The sequence below is a fragment of the Giraffa tippelskirchi genome, chromosome 6 (genome assembly GCF_054371585.1).
Source record: "Giraffa tippelskirchi isolate mGirTip1 chromosome 6, T2T-mGirTip1v1.2.pri, whole genome shotgun sequence".
Taxonomy (NCBI): domain Eukaryota; kingdom Metazoa; phylum Chordata; class Mammalia; order Artiodactyla; family Giraffidae; genus Giraffa; species Giraffa tippelskirchi.
In genome coordinates this window covers 142,351,895-142,376,778 of record NC_137280.1, presented here as the reverse complement: position 1 = coordinate 142,376,778, position 24,884 = coordinate 142,351,895, and the positions used below count along the sequence as shown (strand labels likewise).

Below are 24,884 nucleotides of genomic sequence, written 5' to 3'. Positions count from 1 at the left end.
AATTGGGACAAAAATAAGAATTAGAACAGACTGTACATAGAGGGGTATATTGGGAGCAAGAAAAGCATTAGAGGAGTACTGCAGGTCTAGAATTGTTAGAGGCCTGTCCTGGAGACCTCTTGGTTGTCTTAGCTAGGCTATTCTATCAAAGAGGTTAAGAGCAGGCCTTGGGAGGCAGACTAACTGTGCTTGAATCTCTAGCCTTTCACTCATTAGCTCTGTGAATTGAGGCAAAATGTTTAATTCCTCTAGGCCTCAGGATCCTTCTCTGTATAATGAGAATAACAATTACACTTCCCTTTAAGCTTTTTGGTAAAGAGCAGATAGGTTAATCTATATATAGTGCTTGGCACATAGTCAGTCCTTAGGAAGTGTTAGCTGGTACTGTTATTATATTAATAATTAGAACAAAAAACAATATGAATGCAATGGATCCTTGTAGCATCTTAGCATTTAATTGATTCTATGCAGAGTTCCAAAGAATAGCAAGGAGAGATAAGAAAGCCTTTCTCAGCGATCAATGCAAAGAAATAGAGGAAAACAATAGAATGGGAAAGACTAGAGATCGCTTCAAGAAAATCAGAGATACCAAGGGAACATTTCATGCAAAGATGGGCTCAATAAAGGACAGAAATGGTATGGACCTGACAGAAGCAGAAGATATTAAGAAGAGCGGCAAGAATACACAGAAGAACTGTACAAAAAAGATCTTCACGACCCAGATAATCACGATGGTGTGATCACTCACCTAGAGCCAGACATCCTGGAATGTGAAGTTAAGTGGGCCTTAGGAAGCATCACTACCAACAAAGCTAGTGGAGGTGATGGAATTCCAGTTGAGCTATTTCAGATCCTAAAAGATGATGCTGTGAAAGTGCTGCACTCAATATGCCAGCAAATCTGGAAAACTCAGCAGTGGCCACAGGACTGGAAAAGGTCAGTTTTCATTCCAGTCTCAAAGAAAGGCAATGCCAAAGAATGCTCAACTACCGCACAATTGCACTCATCTCACACGCTAGTAAAGTAATGCTCAAAATTCTCCAAGCCAGGCTTCAGCCATACGTGAAACATGAACTTCCAGATGTTCAAGCTGGTTTTAGAAAACGCAGAGGAACCAGAGATCAAATTGCCAACATCTGTTGGATCATCGAAAAAGCAAGAGAGTTCCAGAAAAACATCTATTTCTGCTTTATTGACTATGCCAAAGCCTTTGACTGTGTGGATCACAATAAACTGTGGAAAATTCTGAAAGAGATGGGAATACCAGACCACCTGACCTGCCTCTTGAGAAATCTGTATGCAGGTCAAGAAGCAACAGTTAAAACTGGACATGAAACAACAGACTGGTTCCAAATAGGAAAAGGAGTATGTCAAGGCTGTATATTGTCATCCTGCTTATTTAACTTATATGCAGAGTACATCATGAGAAACGCTGGGCTGGAGGAAGCACAAGCTGGAATCAAGATTGCCAGGAGAAATATCAATAACCTCACATACACAGATGACACCACCCTTATGGCAGAAAGTGAAGAAGAACTAAAGAACCTCTTGATGAAAGTGAAAGGAGAGTGAAAAAGTTGGCTTAAAGCTCAACATTCAGAAAACTAAGATCATGGCATCTGGTCCCAGCACTTCATGGGAAATAGATGGGCAAACAGTGGAAACAGTGGTTGACTTTATTTTTTTGGGCTCCAAAATCACTGCAGATGGTGATTGCTGCCATGGAATTAAAAGATGCTTACTCCTTGGAAGGAAAGTTATGACCAACCTAGACAGCATATTTAAAAGCAGAGACATTATTTTGTCAACAAATGTCTGTCTAATCAAGGCTATGGTTTTTCCAGTGGTCATATATGTATGTGAGAGTTGGACTATAAAGAAAGCTGAGCGCCAAAGAATTGATGCTTTTGAACTGTGGTGTTGGAGAAGACTCTTGAGAGTCCCTTGGACTGCAAGGAGATCCAACCAGTCCATCCTAAAGGAGATCAGTCCTGGTTGTTCATTGGAAGGACTGATTTTGAAGCTGAAACTCCAATACTTTGGCCACCTGATGTGAAGAGCTGCCTCATTGGAAAAGACCCTGATGCTGGGAAAGATTGAGGGCAGGAGAAGAAGGGGACGACAGAGGATGAGATGGTTGGATGGCATCACCAACTCAATGGACATGGGTTTGGGTGGACTCCGGGAGTTGGTGATAGACAGGGAAGCCTGGTGTGCTGTGGTTCATGGGCTCTCAAAGAGTCGGACACGACTGAGTGACTGAACTGAACTGATGCTTCTAAGTATTCCGTGTTTCCTTAAACTTATGCACCAGGTGTCCCTGCAAATGTCCAGGGTGACATGGGCTGTTTAAATTAAAGGGAAACAAATGGTACTTTGTCAGGTATCAGACAAGCTGCTAGTTCCAGGTGGTTCAGAGCTCAATATTAGATTGCACTGCTTTCCTTTCCTAACTTTGTAAGGCTGAGTTTTCAGCAGTTGCTGTGAAAATCACCTTGGAATAGAAAAGTGGGTGTCAGTGTCCGATCTTACTTGAAACTCTGAGAAGTTGTGCTGTGCTCAATAGGAGCATACATCCCATGAGTAAGTTCCTGTGATTATTTTAGGATGAATTAAAAGTATTGTTATATTATTTTTAATTTCCATTTCTGTTTTTTTTTCAAAACACTAAGCTATTAGGATATAAATGTTAAGATGTGAGGATATAAATACTAATCTATTTGGACCTAAGTAGTTAATTAAACAGAATTGTTGGGCATTTCTTTTGGCTTGAAGTCTTTGTGAAAAGATTATTGAGATGCCTAATAATAACTGTGAAGGAGAATTTTCAAGAAGCTCTAGCACAGAAAATGAATAGAGATATAATACATTCAGGATGTGTGTTGAGACTGAAAAGGTAGGATTCCAGCCTTAAAACACTCAGGCAGAGCAAACTTTCTGGCTAAATCAAAGGCTAATGATAGGCAGTAATAATAATCACTTAGGTTGGGTCAACACTGAAGAAAGCTGACTTCATTTATTTTATATCACATGCTATTAAGGTTGGAGTCCAGGCTGACAAAAACCTCTAGGCTTATCTGCAAGGCCATTATTAATGCTCCACACAGCATACTTGTTACACATTCTCTCTATTAGAATATAACCAAATAAGTACTTAATCCTCAAATATCTGTTGGTCACAAGTACTCTCCTGTCTTCTTAGTAGAATTAATAGGCTCTTTGCAATCACACTTTGGTCACTTTTCTTGGGATCTTTTTCTCCCCTCCCAATCTGTCTGCAGAGCTCTGCTGTAACTTCGTCACCCAGCTCTTCTGAAGCCTGCCCACTGGCTTAGAGGAAGCAGCTGTGTAACAGTGGCAGTAGTTTTTTGAGTTGTGATATTAACAGTCTCAAGTGGGACCGCGGCCCCAAACTCCGTGCTCCGTTAGTGCGAGGCACAGAGCGGGCTTCTGAGCTTTGGCGCCTAACTCAGTGCTCTTCCCTGCTGAGAACTATAAGACGCTGGTAGCTTGTTCTAGGAGAGTAATAAGTATTGTTGTTTAACAATTGCGTTGTTGAAATTCAGCTCCACTATGTCTGACAGTATTTATCTAAAATACTTTCCCTGGTGCGCGTTCAAGTTCCAGTAAACCGTGTCTTATTGTGCGACCTTTTCATTTTCCAGTGAAAAGGGATCAGCTCGTCAGATAAAAGCTACAAGCCGGAGTACAGGAAAAATGCGTGCTCAGAAAATCCGAGCATGATTGAAAACAAGATGTGTTAAATCAATGCGGTTTATCGCCTGCCTATTCCCGGCAATTGCTGTTCTAAGCTCATTCTGAACACACACTGGATGATAAAAGTACAGTGTCAAGCACTCGCTGGGGTGGGAACACAAGAAAACATGTTTATCAGACAGGGTGGGTGATTTTACCCCCTTGATAACAGTTATTGTCAAAACTCTTTGGGAAGAAATCTGAAGGACAATTAGAGAAGGAATATTACTCTTGTTATATCAGAAGATATGCCAGTAGGGAAGAAAATGATGGATTTACCTTTAAACATTAAGGAAGAAAGACAGAATGTGTTGGCCTCCAATTCTTAAAACACCAGCATCCATTACACACTGACAACTGTGTTGTGGCTTTGAAACCTAATCATAAGTGATTAATTAAAAAAAGAAACTCCAAAATGGAAGAGATTGAAAGGCCAAAAAAAAAAAAAAAAAAATCCTGGAGATCTTTAAGTTTCTGTTTGCTTGAGGGATTTAATTTTAGTTTTAAACTTGCATCACATTTGGAAAACTAAGGATCCTGGAAGGCCAAACTGTTAAGAGCACATCATATGTAGTAATCGGGGCAACTCTTCTCATCAACTTCATCACAATTAGACAACAGTACAATTTTCCCTAATGATTGTACATTCACCTACTTCCCATTTTAGATAAGAGTATAACCCTCCAGGGCAAGGAGGGGGTATGTTTAAGAAATGCTCCACTTTTGCCTCTCATCAAAGATCTTCTAGAAAATACCAATTGATTGTGGTAGGAAATAAGTCAGTTTAATGGATCTCAACAGCATTATGTATCTCTTTTTCTCAAAAGACAAATCAACTTTTGAGAGCACAGCTCAGATCTATAAGAAGAACTTGATGAGACAGAAAGCACAGTTTCTTGATTATTTGGGAGGCAAGTTTAAAATGCCGGGGGGGTGTTCTCCAATAGGTTTGTGCCTGTTGACAGAGTGAGCTTTAAGAAATCAGGCCAAGTGAGTATCCACCTGTAAAAGCCAGGAGTCCGGAACAAGGATTCCTCCTAGTGCTGCGTTTCTGTTGCACAGATATTTAGTTTTTAAAAAAGGTGCCATTTAATTGATTTGGTAGCTGGACTTGTCAATATGCTGCTAATTGAGATTGATCAATATTAAAATAGTCATCTTGGCCTAGTAAATAGAGCACTGAAGCTTTTGTTCTGATTCCTGCAGCCAGCTCTTCCTGTGCCTCAGTTTCTCACCTTCAAATTGGGAGTAATAAATTTTAACATTTATGTCAAGGGCATATTAAAGGAATCAATGAGATAAGGTCTATAAAGCGCTAGGATATTACTGGGAAAAGGGTCTTATATGACCTCGGGGTATGTTTGAAATGACACTTCTCCAAGGAATCATTGTGATCTTTAACATCTATTAAAAATGTTCAGAGGTCCTTATAACTTAGAGAATAATTGAGTTCAGGAATGAACTAATCTTAAAAAATTAGTTTTCTTTTGCAGATGCCTTCAAAAGTAAGCCATCGACATGTAAATTGGAATACATTTTATGAAGGATTGTTAGGAAATATATGAATCAAAAGTCTTGAAATGTATATATTCTTTTATCCAAGAATTTCTCCTGGATGTTGTTCATTACAACACTTATGCAGTGAAAATTTGGAGAAAAAATGCATCCCCACTAACAGGGGACTTATTGCATAAGTTTTATGGACATCCATATAATATAATATGCTACAACCATTAAAAAGAATGAGATGGATATGAATATGTATATAATCTATATTTATATAAACCAATATTGTAAGAATGCCTGAAAGCCTACACACTAATAAATAGCAACCCACTCCAGTATTCTTGCCTAGAGAATTCCATGGACAGAGGAGCCTGACAGGCTACAGTATATGGGTTTGCAAAGAGTCGGACATGACTGAGCAATTCTCACTCACTCACTCAAGAGTATATCTATTATGGGGCTTTTCCCCACTGTTTGCATTTCTTTTGTATTTTTTATACAATAAGAATATATTCCTTTTAGGAAAACAGTAAAGCTTTTTCCATGTTGGAAAACAAGTCACTCTTAATTCTTGCTTCCTGCTCTTGATTGCTTTCACTTCTGGAGGAGTTACTAATTTCCAAATATAAACAGTCCTTTTAAAAGCATTCCAAGTGACAGTCCTCAGGGTCCTCCATCTCTTTCTCCCAGAGCCCGTGCATTTCTTCATACTGGGCTTCGATCCACTTTGCGGCTCCCACTCACTCTCCAGTCTTTACCTCGCAGGCTCTGGCTCCAGTCTCTGTAAAGAGAATGCAGCCACATAAGCCAGCTGTACCTCTGATGGGACCTACAGTAGAGAGAGATATTACTTCCTTTGCTTTACTTTTGAATCTCAGTGTTGTTGCTCCACATCAAGAGGTTTGAAGACTATAAGTAAGAAATCAGAGCATGTTCAGAGCCAGTTTGGACATTTTTCTTTGGCTCCTCTATTGGTAAATTCTGCCCATGTTGGCTTCGTCCTGACACCCTTCTGGTTCAGTGACAGCATTCTGCAGTTCACTGAGCCTCTTCCTGAAGCTCCTCTGAGTCTCCCTGGCTCCCGGGGCAGGGCGCCAGGCTGTGAAAGCATTTCACACCGAAAACAGGAGCTCTGCTTGCAAGGGGTTTGGTGTGAGGTTTCTTAGGGAGTGTATCCCTTCTGGGAAGAGGCAACCCGGAATACCTGTGTGCCCTACATATCTAGGCGAGGGATGAAACATCCAAGCGGCAGGAAATGCAACACATTTCTTCATTAAGCATATTTCTGGCTCTTGTTTAGGTTGCTGGTTGATTTTGAGGTTTGTATCTTTTTCAAGTCAGTCTTAAAGATAGGTTCGTGAAGATAACTTGCTGTTTTATTGTTCACCTCTGGTTGTTAATTTAGTGACTGAGGGAAAAATAGGGCCATTATGGAACAAAAAGACTCTGCCTAACACATATGTAATAACTCTTATGCCCAGAATGGATCTGCCTTGAAGGGAAATGCTCTGCTGCTATTCCTTTGGTTCAAATATAGAGTAGTCACCAGGGAAGCGTGGAGACCCAGGTGCTGGTTTTATCATTGCCTCTGCTATGAGGCCTTATTTATTACTTGGCATTGAGTCTAGATATTTGTTTGGACATTAAATGGCAATAGAATATAAATATTGCCTTTCTAATATCTGCATTTCTTTTTATTTCCAGTCGAAATGACATCATGTCACACAACCATTAAAAAAAGGAAATTAAAACCCCAGAAAATATGTGAAAGCACTGCAGTGAGTCGCTGAGCCATAAAAGCAAGGGGACTCTGAACGCTCATGTTGGAATGGTACCCAAAGCGCTGTTCTCCTGATGTTGGGGAACACAACTCTCTTGCCTTTTATTCCCGTTGTTTACAGGGGTACCTATTCCAGAAGTTAAGGAGGACCGAGGAGTACTTTCTCTAAAAGGCAACTTGGCAAAGAGAAAACTCAGTTCTCATAGCTGAGAATGCATTTATCTTGATTACACGATTTTAATTTGCAAATAAGTCCTCTTAAAGAGATTTTTCTTTATTTGATGTGTTTTTGAAGTGGATTAAAGAAATGACAACTAAAGGCATGAAAAGGCCCACAATCCACATATATATTTGGTTAGAATTGACTCATTACCAGATGTTTTGATTGAGTTTTGTAGTCTTGTCATTGTGAGTAGTATATTAAATCTGGTTGTATTATTCTCAAGTTTCTTTGCATGTAGCCACATGGACATTTGAACCCTGTAAATAGCTTTGTATAACCAGAGCTTCTCTGTCTTGACCAGAACTTTGGTTGAAGCCCCAAGGGGAAGGGCTCTGTGTAGACTGGTTCTCCATAGAAAGTTGCTGGATTCCTTTAGGGGCGTTGGAGATTGTGAGGCTGGGAGGGAACCCAGAGCCATTTATAAGCTGACCCTACATAAGGCCACATGAAGTGCTTTGATGTCTTCTAAACTATTACTTAACTTTCCCTTTTTGAAAAGTAATGACGCCAGTGTTACTGAGCCTCCATGCATGGGTCCTATGCTTCCTCCCAATACCCATTCCCTGGTATCCTGTCATAGCTGAGAGAGGACCCTGCTGAAATGTCAGCTGATACATCTGCCCTGCAAGCTTGTTCTGTTGTGTAGAGTCATTTAACCTCAACTTTTGTGCATTGATAGGGAAGTTTCAGACTTCCTGTAGTGTATGTATGTACACAGCTCCATGAGGTCTTATTAAGCTTTCTCGGCTAATATGTATCTACCTCTAAGAGTGATCAGGGCAGAAAATCTTGAATGCAAATGTTTGTGGCTCCCCAGGAGTCCGACCAGTCTTTCAATCCACATGGCCCTGTGAAGTGGAGTGTGATCCTAGTGTCAGAGAGAGGAGCAGAGGGTGACCCACCATCTGATCATCAGGGAGGCAAGAGGATGCATTGCTGAGCAGGAAGAAAGCCTAGCCAAGGGAGCTGGAGCTGGGTTCAACCCTACAATCATAGCAGTTCATCTCTCTTAAGGGTGAGATTATGTACACCTCTCAGATGGTTTATTTTTAATTTATTTATTTTAAGTAGAAGGATAATTGCTTTACAGTGTTGTATCAATTTCTGTCATAAATCAACATGAATCAGTCATAGGTACACATATGTCCCCACCCTCTTCACTTGCTTCCTCCTTCCACCCCATCCACCCCTCTAGGTTGTCACAGAGCACTGGGTTGAGCTCCCTTGCATCATACAGCAAATTCTCACTGGCTATCTATTTTACATTCAGTAATATATGTTTCAATGCCACTCTCTCAGTTCGTCCTACCCTTTCCTTCCCCCCGCTGTGTCTACAAGTCTGTTCCCTATGTCTGTGTGTCTGCTGCTGCTACTCTACAAATAGGTTCATCATTACCGTTTTTCTAGAGTTCATATATATGTGTTTAGACAAGATACTTGTTTTTCTGACTTACTTTACTCTGTGTAACAGGCTCTAGGTTCATCCACCTCACTAGAACTGACTCAAATTTATTCCTTTTTATGGCTGAGTAATATTCCATTGTATATATCTATCACAACTTCTTTATCCATTCATCTGTCAGTGGACATCTACGTTTCTTCCATGTTCTGGCTATTGTAAACAGTACTGCAGTGAACATTGGGGTACGTGTGTCTTTTATTTTTAAGAGCTACAGTTCAGTTCAGTCATTCAGTTATGTTTGACTCTTTGTGACCCCATGGACTGCAGCGTGCCAGGCTTCCCTGTCCATCACCAACTCCTAGAGCTTGCTCAAACTCATGTCCATCAAGTCGGTGATGCCACTGACATCATTTAAGGGCTTATGTGACATAAAAGAGTTAATTCCTATCATCATCATCTGAACACATGGGAGGTAGTAAAAATGATTATAGAATCAATGGACACTTAATTATCTTGTGGAATTTTTTCCTCTTGTTTTTCTTTTCCCCTGTTCCATGTGGCATGTGGCATCTTAGTTCCCTGACCAGGTATTTAGTGCATGCCCCCTGCACTGGGAGCACGGAGTCTTAACCACTGAACCAGCAGCGTAGTCTTATCTTTTGGAATTTTTAAAGTCCCTTATTGGTCCCATTTTATTATTCTGATTTAAAAATGGAAGCTTTTCATCTTTGGGATTATGGATTTTTCTAAACCTCTGAGTCTCTCTTTTTCTGTTACCATCTCTAGCTGGTTTGGGATAACAGCCTCTCAAACCCTATTCCGAGTGTGAACTAGGTGTTTGGAAATGGGGTGACGTGAGGGGCTCTCATCATTGCAGTCCTTTTGCAGTTGACAATTTGTTTTTTCTTTTTACAACCTAAGATACTTATACTTTGTGACTAATGATGTCTGATTAAGTTTTATTCTTTCTCTACGGAATTCTCAGAACTGTCCCAAATTTTGAGGGGAAAAAACTGACTAGTTACATTTCTTCTGGCGCCCCTCCTCCCTGCCCCCCCCAGCCCTGTGCTTGAATACAATGAAGTCACTTTGTTGAAGGATTAACTTTATACTACATTCTTGCAGAGTAGATGTATGTCCCTAAGGTACGACTACCCCCACTGATGAAAATAAATATACCATTCTTTATGATTCTTCCCCGTTACCCTCTCTGTTGATTTTCAGAGAGTTTATGAATAGTCACATATTTATACAACTGGCCGAAAGTATACTACTTATTTTTCTTATGGTCTGTAATAACCTAGGCAAGGTTATTAAAGGGTATACAGACCCCTTTTAAGGCAAAGTTTCTTATGTCATTACTTTATACAAGCAGGTCAGATTCCATCTTGGGAACAATCTCTTGCTCTTAACCTTTTTCTCTGATTATAAAAGTAATATATGTTCATTGTGGAAAATGTATACAATGCACAGCACAAAGAGAAGGAAGAAAAGCACTTTAAGACTCACTTCTTAGAACTACTGTTAGGCAGTTTATACACAGAAACCTTTTCTTTCTTCTCTGTATATGTTCATTAAAAAAAGTAGCCATATGGCAAAATGCTTCTGTGATCTGCTTCTTGGCATAGCAATATATTTTATGCCACTAAATATTTTTTCCTATTTTTTCCCCAAAGCATTGCTTTTGAGGACTCCATCATATTCCTATGGGTGTGCCATAATTTAGCCATCCCCCTCCCTAGACTGTTAATCAGTTTTCAGGGTTTTATTTTTTATAAGTAACAATCTTGATCAGATGGCCCTTCTCACTCGGTAATTGGTTTAATACTTTTCTTTAGTCAGGTAGTCAGAGAAATCATCAGGCAACTTTGAATTAAGACAGTGAGCTTTGCTTACATATCTTGAGTGTTATCTTTGTTTACAGCAGCGGACAATGCCATTGAAATATTCAGTACCTAAATTGAGGGCAGGTTAATAAAAAATATGAGTGTAGAGCAAATCATAAAGGCATAGGAAATAAATTAAAAGCCTTTGTCCCTCTTACCTAAAATATTTCCCCTCACATAGCATACTTCCATAGACTAGATGCTTATTTTTCTTTGAATAATGAGCTTAATATATCTAATTCAATTACTCTTTGTGGCAGCAGAATGACTTCTCCTCAGCTCTTTAGCTATTAGTTCCATATTGATATTTGACTCAGTTCTTTTAATTGTGGATACTAAATGTCAGTCATTCTGCTGTGAGTTGGTCCTGTTGTCAGAGAAATACATCCTCCCCCCAATACATCAGACAGTCATTCAGTTAACAACCCTGAGTTTCTTGACACCGTAGGAATTAATTCATTATGCAAACAACTGAAGGGGTAGGTCGACAAGTCGAGTTTTATTGGTGGCTTACACTGAAAAATAAAACCAAGAATTAGACTTTTCAGCATGCTGAACTATATCTTTAGGTATTAAAATGATACGTTTAATTGCCTAAAGCTGTTTTTATGGTTAAACATCTTTGTTGGCATTTAGCATTATGGGTGGGAGATAGATGTGATATACAACTTACCTTAGATGTTCATTCCTGTTGCTCTTGTGCGTTTCTTGATTAAATACTGGGGATTTTATGAGTCACAGCTTCCCTGCATAAAGAATTCTATGGCTTTTTCTCTACAAGTCTAATTTGAAAAAAGAATTCTTCTCAAGGGTTTAGAAAGTAATTCATAAAATGGGAGGAATAATAAATATTATGCCTTAACTCATATAATAGTATAGAGAGGTTTGGTTCACTTGGGTGTAATTTTAGTTAATTTCCACAAGAGACAGACTGAAAGTTTACCACTTGGAAGTGGTAGTAGGGAGGAGGAGAACAAGGGAGAAATGGCTAAATCTCATATTTGCAAAAATGATTACATTATCTCAAATGAAAATGCTACTCTATTAACAACTTCAACAAGCACTGCATTTGGGTAAAAGAAATCTTCTTAATAAAAAGTTACCTGAAGTTCACTCCAACTTAAAATACACAAGTGAGGAAAAAGTACTTACTCTGATTTATATGTCTTTTGGAGGTGTAATTATTGGCTTTTTACTCACCTATGTAAAACAATGTACTTTTGTAAATGGATTTCTGGCCACTTTATGCAGCCTTTTTTCCCTTCATTTTTTTTTTTTTTTTCTTACATAAAAAGTAAGCACTGTCAATCAAGGAATTTTAAGGTTTATTTCCTCTTTAGAAATGATTGATAGCCTTTTAGATTTACAAGTTGACAAGTTAAAGGGTTCTATTGGTATAATTATGTACTAAATTCACAGTCTTTCAATTTAAATGTCCTTTTAAAACCACAAGATTATCATACCTGTATTTTGAAAAGTGGGCCGTCAGTTTGGGTTGGTATACAAATTGCTTCCATTAGCCTTGGGACCTATTTGAATTTAATACAGTTTTTTAAAGTTAGCAGTAGTATGAATCTTAGTTTTAAAATTTAGGTTAGTGGAAATGCATTTTAAAAAAGTAAAGCATGTGGCACCTTGTTTTCTAAATGTATAGCAAAATGTCAGAACTACAAAGACTGTCTTTTTATTCAGTAAGGGGGAAACTATGTGTTTGAATACTTTGGTTACACTAAAAAGAAAAGAACAAACCCCCACACCCACCCATTACTTAGAGGAGATGAGGGATGAGGTAGAGGATGGAGCCGCCATCTTTTTCTGGTCAGGCAAGGAAGGCTGGAGATATTTCATATCCTGGGGAGGAACTTTGAAAACGATATACCAGAATCCACTTTGTGGCGACTTGAATTTAAGGGTGCTTTGAAGAAAGTGTAGTCAATTAGGGTACAGGAAGGCCCACTATCTCCAAATATTATGCTCTTCTTTTCCTCTTTTTAAAAATTCGTCTTGGAGACCCAGCTGTTCTAAGCTAGTTGCTCCATACGGGTTAGCCTTTTCCTGAAATAATATTGATATTGGTGCATCAGTCTGTCATCTTAGATGCGAGGGTGTCGTATCAAGGGCATTTTCAATACCTGTCTCTTTTTGGAGTCTTCCAAGGTTAACATAGGCTTTGCATGCTGAGAAGATCCAGTCTCCTGTGCCCATCGCCACACTCTTGCTTAATTGCCACTACTGGCATTGAGATCCTCTATCAGCTGAGGGCCACTCAATATTTTGTAGCTAAGCAGATACTTTTGCTGTTTATGACTGTAAACACCCTTGGACAAGCCTTCCAGTGTTTTAATCCAAGCTTCTGACTAAAGGAAATCCTATAACCTCATATCCAATTCCATTTTACTCTCTACCTTCAACAATGTAAGAAATATAGAATTTGGCCAGAAGAGCAGAGTTCAGGACCTGCTTCTCATGTTCTTTAGAGTGAGTCAGTCCCCACCATGGTAAAGAGCAGAAATGATGGTGGAAGTGTTCAACAAAAGGGATCATCTGTCCATCATTTTATGATCTAATTCAAAAGTATCAATGAAACCTTGGACTTCCCAGTTATATCCACACCATAAGTGCTACAAATCATATGCTGCTTTATTTCCTGAAATTGTTCTAATTGTATGACTTCTTCATTGCAGCGCTCAACGAACCCACCATCGATTATGGTTTCCAGAGGTTACAGAAGGTTATTCCCCGGCACCCTGGTGACCCTGAGCGTTTGCCAAAGGTAGGATACCTTCTCTTTGGTTTGTAGTCTCTGGAGATGTGGGCTTGGATGATTGGCAGAAAACTTTGCTACTGATAAAATTTTATAGAGAAGCAACTCAGTATTTCTGTGCTTTGTGTATTTAGTACAATAAGGTAAGCAGTAATCAAAGTAATAAGCACTCATATGCCAGGTAATGTTGGACTTATTTGTACTTGGGTCATTGTACATATGTGCTAAGTTGCTTCAGTCATGTCTGACTTTGCAACCCCAAGAACAATAGCCCACCAGGCTCCTCTGTCCATGGAGATGCTCCAAACAAGGATACTGGAGTGGGTTGCCAGGCCCTCCTCTAGGAGATCTTCCTGACACAGGGATGAAACCTGCGTCTCTTAGGTCTCCTACATTGTCAGGTGGGTTATTTACCACTAATGCCACCTGGGAAGCCCACTTGTGGGCTTGTAAGCCCACTTACTTGTAAGCCCACTTGTAAGCCCACTTACTCTCAAAAATGCTTGTAGGTTGGTACCATTACCACCTCTATTTTAGAGAAGAAAGTAACCAAAGAGAGGTTAGATCAATTGCCCAAGGTCACACAACATGTAAACTGCTGAACTGAGATTCAGATCTACAAAGCGTGGCTCCAAAGTCCAGATTATTAATCATTATATTATATCATTTCTCAAGAAGAAGCAGAACATTGCTTTCTACCCTCATGACAATCTTTACTTATTCCTGGTGAGGGGAGAACAGCTAGAGCTCAAAGGAAAACATACTGGCAGATCTTGCATTTGGGTCACTGAGACATGAGCCTCTTCCCTCCAGAAAAATCCCACCTAAGACACAACTGGGAGAAATTAAACAGAAATTCCAGTCAGAGCAATATATGTCATACAGTGATCTGTCATTAATTGCCCGTGCATAAAAAAGGAAATGCATGTCTGTTGGTTTCTCTTCTGCACTGTTGTCAGTGTTGAGATATTCCCATCTATGTACCCAAGGAAGTCAGGCCATGTGTAGGAGATATTGCCATATACAATACCACGCATAACAGAAAACAATAGCCACATTTAACAAAAGGACAGCCAATGCTCTGTGAGGACTCAGAGGAGAGAATGCTAAATGCTAAAGAATGTCAAAGGGCAGAACGATGCACAGTGAAATTTCTTTGACTACACAAGCCACAGTAAGTCTAGAGATATGTCATCTCCAGGTCTGTTTCCCTTTGTAAAGCACTTACAAAAATGAAATTGGCATCCTTCCTAGCTCAGCAAACTTCTTTAGGTGATCAGTTCATCATCATGTCTTACCTGTGGGGTCTGCTGCATGGCGGGGCGGGCAGGGCCACCTGTCAGAATGGGCCTTGTCCAGGAGCTCAGCTACCCCACCCCCTGAAACTGATGCACAGGTGTGAGGGGCTGGCAGGGTGGTGAGGGGCCCTGCCTGCCAGAAGAGAGGAAGAACTGTGACAAGCAAAGTCTGTCCTCTCCTAAACCTAGGCGAAGGACTACAGAGACTCAGCCCTGAATTCCCATTGCAGTTTCACCTCCGCTGGGTGCTATTCACCTTAGAAAAACTTCTTGAGAGCATTTCACCTGAGGAAGAAACCCTATGATGTGTCAGTCTTTTCAGATCCTTGTCTTTGCAAGGGGCCTCCACCTTACACCTCCTTCCCTTTCACCCTGACTTATTCTCAGTGAGCAATTAGAGAACTAAGGGTAATAGTGACCGATCCTCTGCTTCTGCAGCATAAGTGTGCCATGAAGAGAATTATCTTTAGTTTCCTTTGTCTGGCAAGAACCTAGCTCCCATGCATTTCCTATGGGAAAATAATTGATAATCTCATAGCACAAGGATGTAAATAATGTGTGTCCACCCAGTGGTCAGTACCTAAAGTTTCTGAGTGGTAGAAAGAAGTCATGAGTGCATAGCAGATTCTTCCCATTGTTTCCATTTGAGAACCATTTTCACTTTCATTTGGCATCTCTCTCGGGTCTGCTGAAGGGACTGGAGAGTCAGATTGGGTAAGGTGGAACTCAAAACCCTGGCACCTCCAGCTCTGTCGTCTGGGTCAAAGTTCCTTTTTGCCCCCAAATTCTTTACCACTCTGTGTATCAACTTCCTTCTCTGTCAAATGGAGGTAGTAATATTTCCTTCTTTGAGGGGTTGCCTTCATCACTTATTTATCTGTCAACAAAAAAGTAGCTATGATTATTTGCCAGTTGTGAGAATGAGACTCTGACTTTGGAGAGCTGTCCTAACCAATCTCTGCCACTCAGGAAATCCCAATCTGGGTCAGCAGTGGACTGTATGCTTTATCTTCTGTGCCTCAGTTTCTTCATCTATAAAATGGGGGTAAAATAACCATGCAGACTTTACTGGGATCACATCAGGATAAAAAGAAGTAACCCCGTGGGTTACACGGTGTAGTTTCTGGCCCACCACTGCCACTCTATAAATATTTACTGAAAAAACAAGAGACAAATTTGATTTAATGGTTGAGGTCTCTAGCTCCCAAGCAGTACTTACTTATAAAGAAAGGAGAGAAACAGGAATATATGGTTGAGTTTTGTGTATTTGCTTTTAAAAACATCTTCACGGTTGCACATCATGTTCAGAAATGTTGAACAAATAGCCCAGGCACGTGTCACTTCGTCCCTGGTGGCCCAATGGTGAAATTCCCAGCCCTGCTTTCCTGGTTTTGGGAAGAGTAATCAAGGACACAATGGGTTTGTGTGTTAAGGAAACACTCCACAGTTTGCATCCAGCCACTGCGCCGTGCGAGGGCTTTGGCTGGAGCCCACGCCAGGAAGCTCTCTCTGTGACTCAGATCAGAGTGGTGTCCTCTTGGCTCTGCATGTGAAGGTGGAGTGAGAGTTCAAGAGCAGGGTCAGGAAGTGGCGGATGGAGCCAGCACGAGGTATTCCTGTGGACCTGGGAGATTTATAGTCCTGCTGTCCATTGTTTGAGGGATGAAAACGGGCTCCGCCTTTCTTAGAATCGTGGTCAGTGTTTGTCAGACAGGAGTGTTTCAGTGCGCTGTGGACCACACACCTTAAAAAACAAACTCCGCTTTATTAAACCCATGTGTTTGCGAATAGACAAAGCTAGATTCATACAGCCACCCACATATTCTGTCAAATGAAACTGCTCCAAAGACCAAGCAGACAGCTTTCCATAATAATATGCCTTTGTATACTGGCTTGCGCTTTTTCAAAGAACTTGTACATGCTTTGTTTTATGGGAGCCCCTCTTGCGAGAGAAGTCGGGAAAGCAGACCTCATTCCCATTTACCAAATGAGAAAATGGGAGCAAGTGGGAATCCTTCTCTGTAGATGATTTTTGTCCCTGAAAGCTACCATCAGGGATAGTTGCCATACACACCGATTTAACATACTGTCATTATGCAAAGCCCAGGTGTGATTTGGTTTCCTTTCTCATGTGCACGTGGAGCAGGGCAGGCTGAGGGTTTCCAGCTGTAGCATTCTCTTCTGTCATACAGATGTGCCTTCCTCTCTCGATCCTGGCAGGAGGGAGAGGAACTTTTGACCAACTTTGGGGTGAAAGTTGACTTTTCTTATCATGTGGAGGTGAGGGGGATGGCGACTGTGGTCACTCAGAAGCGCTGAGGTGCTGAAATGCAGGAGGCCATCCAGAAATGTTGAGCAAGGAGCTAGCTGTCTCTGTTTTGAAGGCCAGAGGTGTCTCTGTCCCCTTTCAGTTTGTCAGCCGTCTTCCTGCGTGATCCGTGAGCATTAGCACAGAGGCATCATGCTCGGCCGGCATTCGCGTGTTTGCGGTGAGTCCCAGGGAATAGGTATCATGTACATCGTGCCCGCAATGTGCCTGGCATGGCTTTATCAAGGTTTCTGAAGAGCACAGAGGTCAGGAGGGGAGAATCTCAGGTTAGGTGGACTTGGATTTTGAAAACCACCTACGCTGTGTGTGCACAGACTCACCCTTCCCAGACTCAGATTCCTCCTTTGTAAAGCAGCTGCCCCACAGTGCGGCTGTTGGGTGTTAAGGAGATAATTTATGCAACGGGGTCTCTCGGGCGGATAGCGAGACTTCAGTATATGGGGGCTATTATTCCTGGCAAGATGGGTACACCCCACATCACAGGGTGAGAGTTTCCAGAGGGCTGGCGGTGTGCCACTCACAGCAAGCACATGGGAAAGCTAGGGTTTGCACGCAGGGCCTTGGGCCTCACTGCATCAAGTTCCCATTTCCCTCCATTTCTGGAAACCCAAGTAATTCTGCCTTGAGGCCACAGGCTTCTCTCTCCTGTCCCTCACCTAACCTCAGCCCCATCCTACTTAAACATGCACCAGCTTTCTCTCTTTTCCCCGCCCAGAGGGGTTGGCATGGGGACCTCCACACAGCAAATGTGTCTCTTCTCCAAGAGCCAGTCCCTCTTTTAGAGAAAATAAAGCAGTTTGAGAAAAGTAACAAAGGCGGCATTTGTGTATTTTGCTTTATGGAGCTGAAAATATCTGGTAAATTGATCCAGTGGGAGTAATAAATACACATTACTTTATCTTGTTCTTCATGTCCTATACCCTTGAGCCTTGATAGAACAACACCACTTAATAGACTTAAAAAAGAGTAATTACACTCATTGGTTGTGTGATTTTTCAGCCCCCCCAGCCCTGCCTGACCTTCTAATTTAGCTCACCGTGTCTAACTAATGCATTTCTGTTCATCTTTTCTGAAGCATGTATAGTACAGAATTGACTTTAGAGCCTTTCTCAAGCTGTCCTCCCCACTTTCCAATCTGGTGAGCAGTGAGGAGAACGAGGTGTCTCCGTATCTCTGCACCTATAGGTAACACAGACACACAGTGCACAGCAGTTTTTTTGTTATCCTTTATGAAACATAATAAAAAGTATTTATTACATTTTTTACTTTAAAGCTTTTATACATTCTAGCATTATTTACAGCTAAACACGCAGGCAAAAGATGCGAGTGTTTTTAAAATGATTACTGTTAATGTTTCTGCTTGTCAGAAGTGCTTAAATTTTCCTGCACTTTGTCTAAAAACTTAGTACTGTTGCCTTTTAAGCACAACACATTTAAAAGATCTTGCAAGTCAGATTTGCAAACACTGCTGACAGTTTGTGATGAATGATATTGCAAAATTTGCAAGATGTTTGTCATTTCATGCAGCCGACATATTAAGGAACAGATTAAGAAACACGAAACCCCTACGGAACACAACCATCCCAAACGCAAACCCAAACAAACCTCAACCAAACCTTGAACCCAGAGAGCACACACACCAGAATCTCTCACCCGGGTTTTCTCTCCCTACTTCCCACTCAGCCAGTGGAACCCAATTGTTCTCACTGCATTTTCTCTCACCATATGGTCTCCTCATTACCATACACTAAGAGTCCATATGGGAAACTTGTGAAATGAACTGTATTCATTTTAACTGCCAGATGAGCAGCCTTTTGCTTTGCAAGCTTAGCTTAAGTCATCTGCTGTCTTCGTGTTGTTATGGCAACAGGGCACCAATAAAAAATTCTAATCTACTGTAAGTGATCACAGTATTTTAAGTGCTTGCCTATAACTGCCCTCAAAGGGGAGGAAGGAGGAGGGGGTTATCTTTGTCCAAGGAGCAAGGGTTGTTCTTCATTCCAGCAGGTGTCAGTAAAGGTGCTGGTGAGATGGAGAGTGAGGTCCTGGGTTGGCTGTGGAGTCGGTGCAGTAGATACCGATGGTAAGGAAGGTAGACTGCTGAGGTATGGATGGTACTGAGGATGGACTGTGGACCCTTTGGGTGGGTACAGAAAAAACACTGAATGTTAGAAACCATAGTTCTCCCAGAAGAAATAAGACTCTGCTGGCATGGTGCAGCCTGCCATGAATAAAACTTAAGGTTCTGAACCACAACATAGGCAGCAGATCCTTGGGGTAGCTTCTTGTTCACTGGTGTGCAAAAAAATAACAGTCCCAGCCTCTTCTTCCTGTACACGGGAATTAGTCATTTCCAACACCATGCTAATTAAGAGTACCTTAAAGTAATGGACATAGGCAGCAACATCCTTAAATATAAATCATTTTCACCTCCGCAGGCCACATGATAGGTTTCATCTCTGTCGCTCTATCTATATTGAAAGTGAATGTTTATAGTCTCAGTTCATCAGTTCGCATTAGCCTCATGCTGAATATTTAAACACAGAACAATCTGAACACACCATGAAGGAAGACAGTGACTGCACTTTCATTTGGAACAGCAAGGGCTCATCTAATAATAATTTAGTAAATCAGCCATTTAGTGGCTCAGTTGTGCACTGCATTGTGCCAAATATTATTCAGTCCCACTGTACACGTGCAGAATGGAAATTCAGACGCTAGTCACAGGCACTGGTTTTGCTCAATGGAGAGACGAGACCCAAAATCACCCACCCTAAAGATCGGTCGTGTTTAGTGATTTATCATAAATACAGAGCTGGGGCAAAATAAAACTGGAGTCGGCTGTATACCATGTATTCTAATTATGTTTTTATTGTTTTAGTCTTTATGCAAAGACTATCCGTAATTCAAAACCTGCAGTTGCATAAGTGAAAATACAAATAAGAAATCTTTGCATAACCACATTGCCTGTTAGCAGAAAAGGGGATGACAGAAGATTTCAGAAGAGGAGAAAGAAAAACCCTGTGTCTTTATCTTCCACACTGTGACACCGGCCCTGCTCTCTAATCCTAATCATTTATTTGTTTTGTCTTTAGTTTTAAGAAACTCTATTAACATTATATCTGGGAACCAAAATGACTCAAACCAAAAAAAGTACAGTAACAAAAGCAAATCATATGGTATATTCACCTCTTAGGAAAAGCATGCTTGGGTTTGATTCCAAAAACCATTTTGTCTCGGCCTTTTCTTGTCAAAAACCCAAACTGTGGAATGCAGTTCTTTTTGCCCCTCTCTCCTCTGTCTCTGCCAGAAAACTCACAGGCAAATTCCACTTTCCCATTTTGATAATATGCCCAGTTTAGGGGCTTGGTTTCCCCTCCTACTTATGCTTCTTTTATTGCGGGAGTTTAACCTAGTTTTGTGTGCCCTTGAAATTGTATACACAAGTGTGTGTGTGAGATGAGTTTGCACACACCTGCATGCACACATTATTTTTCTGGGGAGGGAGATTGTAGCTTCATTAAAAAGGCCATGACTCCCACAAAAGTTTTAATTCTCACTGTGTTACTTTATGTATGTTATCTTTAACTAACCAACTCTGCAGTAAGTTATTCTGTCACTATTGAATCATGCCCAATTTAGAGATGAGGAAACTGAGGCTCAGGACAGCTCATGCAGCAGTCAATAGAGATTCTCCACTTCCAGACCTCCTCACCATTAGTCTGTTCAGAGTCTTTCACAGGGTTTTGCAAATTGGGGTGCACCTCAAGCAGCACTTGAGGCACATAACCCACATTGGCTCTAAGAATGCACATAATTTGCCCAAATTCTCTGGAAAATAAGTAAGGGTTATCACTGCTATCACTGCCTCCTGCTCCGTAAGCCTCACTGGCTGTGTGCTGAGCTCGAAGCTGGTCTGAGTCCACCATGAGGAAACGGAGGGCTGCGTTGACAATGCTGAAAGTGGCCGAGCAGGTTTTGAGCCAATGCTTTTGGATTCCAGAGCCCGAATCTCTAAAGCACTGCCTCCTAGAATTAAGAAATGGGAATTGTAAGAAAAAAAGCCATTTTATAAACCCGGTTTTTAGAATTCCTCAAGTTCAGCTAGGGGGAGGAGGAAGATGGTAGCAGGGACTGGGGGTAGCTCACAGGTGGCTGAGTCAGGGGAAAGAGGCAGCAGGAATTAAAAATACACATACAGTACCAGGAGATAATTCTCTTTCTCTTAGCCCCCGAGTCATTGCGGTAGGGACTTGTAATAACAGTTACTCCAATAGCTATATTCTTGAGCTTCCTTCAAGTCCTTTTTTAGCATGGAGCTCTTGATGGGTGGGTGGGTGTGGGGGGGTAACTTTAACCTTCATATCACACCCTGTGTACAGGGGCTTTGAATATAATTACTCATTAGTTCAAGGAGAAGTCACAGGAGGAGGCACAAGGGGCTCATTTCTACCTCCTAACCACCCAACACCCTCCTCTTAAAGGCCAAAGAAACAGAGACACTAGGAGGTCTCCGGCCATGCTTACTATTTTCAGCCTTGAGTAACACTTCAATTAAACGCTGGAGTAATAAGAACCAGCAGAGCCCCAGCAGTCTTGAGGCAGTGAATTTTAATTGCAGTTATAGTCAGGACCATCTGTAAAGCTTTGGGAATCATCATTTACAGATACCGTTCGTCTGGAGGTACATGCCATAACCAACGATGTTCAACAATTTAAGAAGCCAAAACCAACTCTATTTTTGCCTCCCTTAGATATCCTTAAAGTCCAGCATAGTTCCAGCCTGCATGTATCACTTATTCAAGTTTAACTACATGTACTTGTCCAAAAATATAAATATACACATACATTTGTATACACACACACACCAGACACACATACACAGACATACGCGGACATACATAAAATAAATCTCTTTGTTTACTCAGTGGTCCTCTTACTTTCAAACTAGATATTTATTCTCCCTCACCCTAGGGAAAGGGAAGCCACAGCCAAAAGACAAAGAGAAACACAAGTAGTTAATTTCTGGCTTTTGTGTTTCTAAGAGCCCAGGCCTTGGCAACTTAAAAGAGTTTCAAGGGTAATTTTGACTCTAGGCAGTTTTTGTTTCATGTGCTGACTTTACAACCTAGCCCTGAAAAAGGCACCTCTGTCCACAGCCTTCTCTTTAAGCAGAGACTTTCATCCTGATCAGAAAGTCGATTTCCAAGGCCACTCAGCAGGACCTAACCCAGAGCGTTGGTCTTAAACCAGTACAATGAATCGGAATGAGAAGAGCCAGCCAGAGGTTACCGAGTTCAGCTCTGTACCTCCAAGCAGGTCATATCCACAAGGGTGCAGACACCATTTTTCACTGTATTTGTGGCGGGAAGCACCCCAGGCTCCCATTCACCAATTACCATGACACCATTTAGAAGAGAATGCCACGAGACCAAAACGGGGGGGGGGGGGGGGGGCAGCCATTGTCATCACTCTCTCAGGAATACCTGGTTTCACAATTTATACTTAACTGCTGACACTTGAAAAGTCAAACATTTTGGTAAAATGAATCAAGCTGTAATGTTTCTTTTATGAGATCCCCTTGCAGGAAAGGGAGGTTTGGCACCTCGTGGAGACCAAGCTTAGTTATCCATCATAGTAAAGTCAGCTGTCCTAGCCCGCTTCTCAGAGGTCACGCGATCGAACCAGCAGCTCTTACAACTATATTATTGCTTACGGAACAGTAATTGAGGCACGAGATAAAAATTACCTGGTCTAATAGGCAGCGAACAATTTTCACTCAATAAAATTATAAGCCAAATCATTCATTTCATAACACTCTGGCTAATTTATTTGTTGACCTTTTAATATCCATAGCTCTTCAGTGGTATTAACTGCAACTCAGACAAAATCTCTTGTTCATTTCACTTTCATTGATTTTTTTTTTTTCCATTGAGGCAATAACAGCTGCCTGAAAACAGCCTTTTTCTTTCCACTGTAAAAGTCAATCATGTAAGTTAGTATGTCTTACGTTGATATAGCTGTGTTAGCTTACAACCTACCTTAATTTCATGTGATTCAGAAGTCTTCTATACCATGCTTGTAACAAATGCAAAGCTTTCTGGTGCACCTTCAGCCACATGGCACAATGATACCTAACATACGTTTGAGAAGTAAGAGGAGTATCATCTAATCTGAACACAATATTGACCTTAAAATTAGAGGAGGTTTGGAAGCCCCCTGTCCTTTCAAACCTCCGCAGTGTCTTTAGAATACTTTTGAAGCCTCTTGTGTGAATAGCAGTAGACCCTTTCAAAATCCTTAAATCCTTTGTTTTGAAAATTTCTGCAGATTTTGATTATGGTTTGAATTTTATTTTTCTTTAAAGGCTATGGGCAATGAGCGTGTGCTGGAATGCTCCGTAAGCTTCAACTGGGGCTTCTTATATAATAAAATGCTCTGAAGTCTTTAGAATGCAGGGTTGTAAAATATAATTGTTACGCATTTGGCATTTTATGCCTCCCTAGAAATAACCACTTGCTACCTACACCTCATCTATGTTCCTCCTTTCCATTTCAATTTAGTCTAAAGTGGTCCTTAGCCATAATGAGAATGCCCCTTTCAACAGAAACATGTTTAATTATATCCATGCTAAATGTAAGCGATGCTTCTCAGTCATAGGACTTCTGAGTAAAGAGTGTTTAAAGTGTGACACTAAAGGCTTCTAATGATCTGCGGTAAGCTCCATTTTGAGAAGTTCATAATACCAGAAAAAATGAAAAATTTAAGGAATGTCTCAGAGGATTGGAAACTAAACAGTGCTCAAGTATTATTTTGGTTTGTTTTATTCTTTCCCTCACTGCCCTCATTATATGATTTTTTTTTTAGGATGCAGAGTCTACCATTGTGGAATTTTCCATTTGGCTGAATAAACATAAAGGAAGTTGGGATAGAAAACTACCCTCCACAGAAATACCTTTCAGTACAACTAGTATTTATTGTGCTGTACATCCAGCTCTGTGGGAAATGCGCTGCCAGAAACTTCCAATCAATTTTTCAGCTTTTAGACTTTCCAATCAGTAGTGTCACCCACACTTTCAGAAGCAAGTGGGGAAAGAGCTGGAACTTAAAGGCTAATAAGCTGAATTACACTGTTCAAAATTTGAACCCAATGTAAACTCCAGAGTGAGGAGGTGCACGGAGTCAGTGCTGATTTTATTGATAGGTGCTTATTGACTTTAAATCAGGAGTGATTTTGCCATTCCACTCCATATTTTGCTGATATTTGGATCCACTGTATCTTGAATCCCCTGATAAGGAAAGTAGATTGGTGATAAATGGGTGTCAGGGAAATGTGCAGTGACAGGAAAGTATTGTACTTCTTTCGCAGGAATCACCCAAGTCAACTTGACTTTGACAGTTGATGCTTATCGTTTAGCTTCTGTTTTCTACATCCCTCAAAACATTATTTTCTACTTGAGGGAGCATAAATTCAAGCACAGATTGTCTTCTGAAATTACTGAAGCATCCCTGGGCTTTAATTTTATGAGGGAGTTTCCAGAGTCTCAAAATCTGATTCTGATATTTGAAATTAATGTTGTGTTGGTAAATGGGAACCCATCTGGCTTTATGAGTTAGTCTATATGTATTCTGAATGGAAGGGAGTTCAGGCCATCTCCCCTGCTCATCTGGGTTTGAATTACTTAAAACATTGAACTGGATTTATAAATGGGCTCAGTACCGGATGGTTAGACATCCTTCCCCCTCTCCCTGGGAGGCTAGGTGGGCACAGTGAAGTGAGATCAGATGCCGACAGTTCACATGGAGGGTGAATAATCCTCAGAGATTTTACTGTCATAAAACAGAAGGAAAGAGGAGTTAGCCATGTCTGCATATCAGATACGATATGCCTTGTTCCTGAGAGTATGCAAAAACCTAAGTATCTCTAAGAGTCTAGGAGT

General features: G+C 40.9%; 2 protein-coding genes across 23 annotated transcripts in view; one reads left to right on the top strand and one right to left on the bottom strand.

Annotated features, from left to right (window-relative positions):
- The window catches only part of EBF1 (EBF transcription factor 1), a 427,626-nt gene that overhangs the window by 380,659 nt on the left and 22,083 nt on the right, over positions 1-24,884 (top strand). For all 20 annotated transcript variants that reach the window (XM_081500503.1, XM_081500502.1, XM_081500500.1 and 17 more), the window contains one exon: positions 13,238-13,326. In XM_081500503.1, coding sequence (XP_081356629.1) covers positions 13,238-13,326 — 89 coding nt within the window. The remainder of the gene's footprint in view (positions 1-13,237; positions 13,327-24,884) is intronic.
- Positions 18,157-24,884, bottom strand: part of LOC145510122 (uncharacterized) — an 838,825-nt gene continuing 832,097 nt past the window's right edge. For 2 of the 3 annotated variants that reach the window (XR_014056718.1, XR_014056721.1), the window contains one exon: positions 18,157-19,081. Coding sequence is in view for 1 of the 3 variants with exons in the window: in XM_081500527.1 (XP_081356653.1) it covers positions 20,681-20,973 (293 nt within the window). In the remaining 2 variants the exon portion in view is untranslated. Of the gene's footprint in view, positions 19,082-19,790; positions 20,974-24,884 lie in introns of those variants that run through there. The other variant, XM_081500527.1, reaches the window with a different exon arrangement.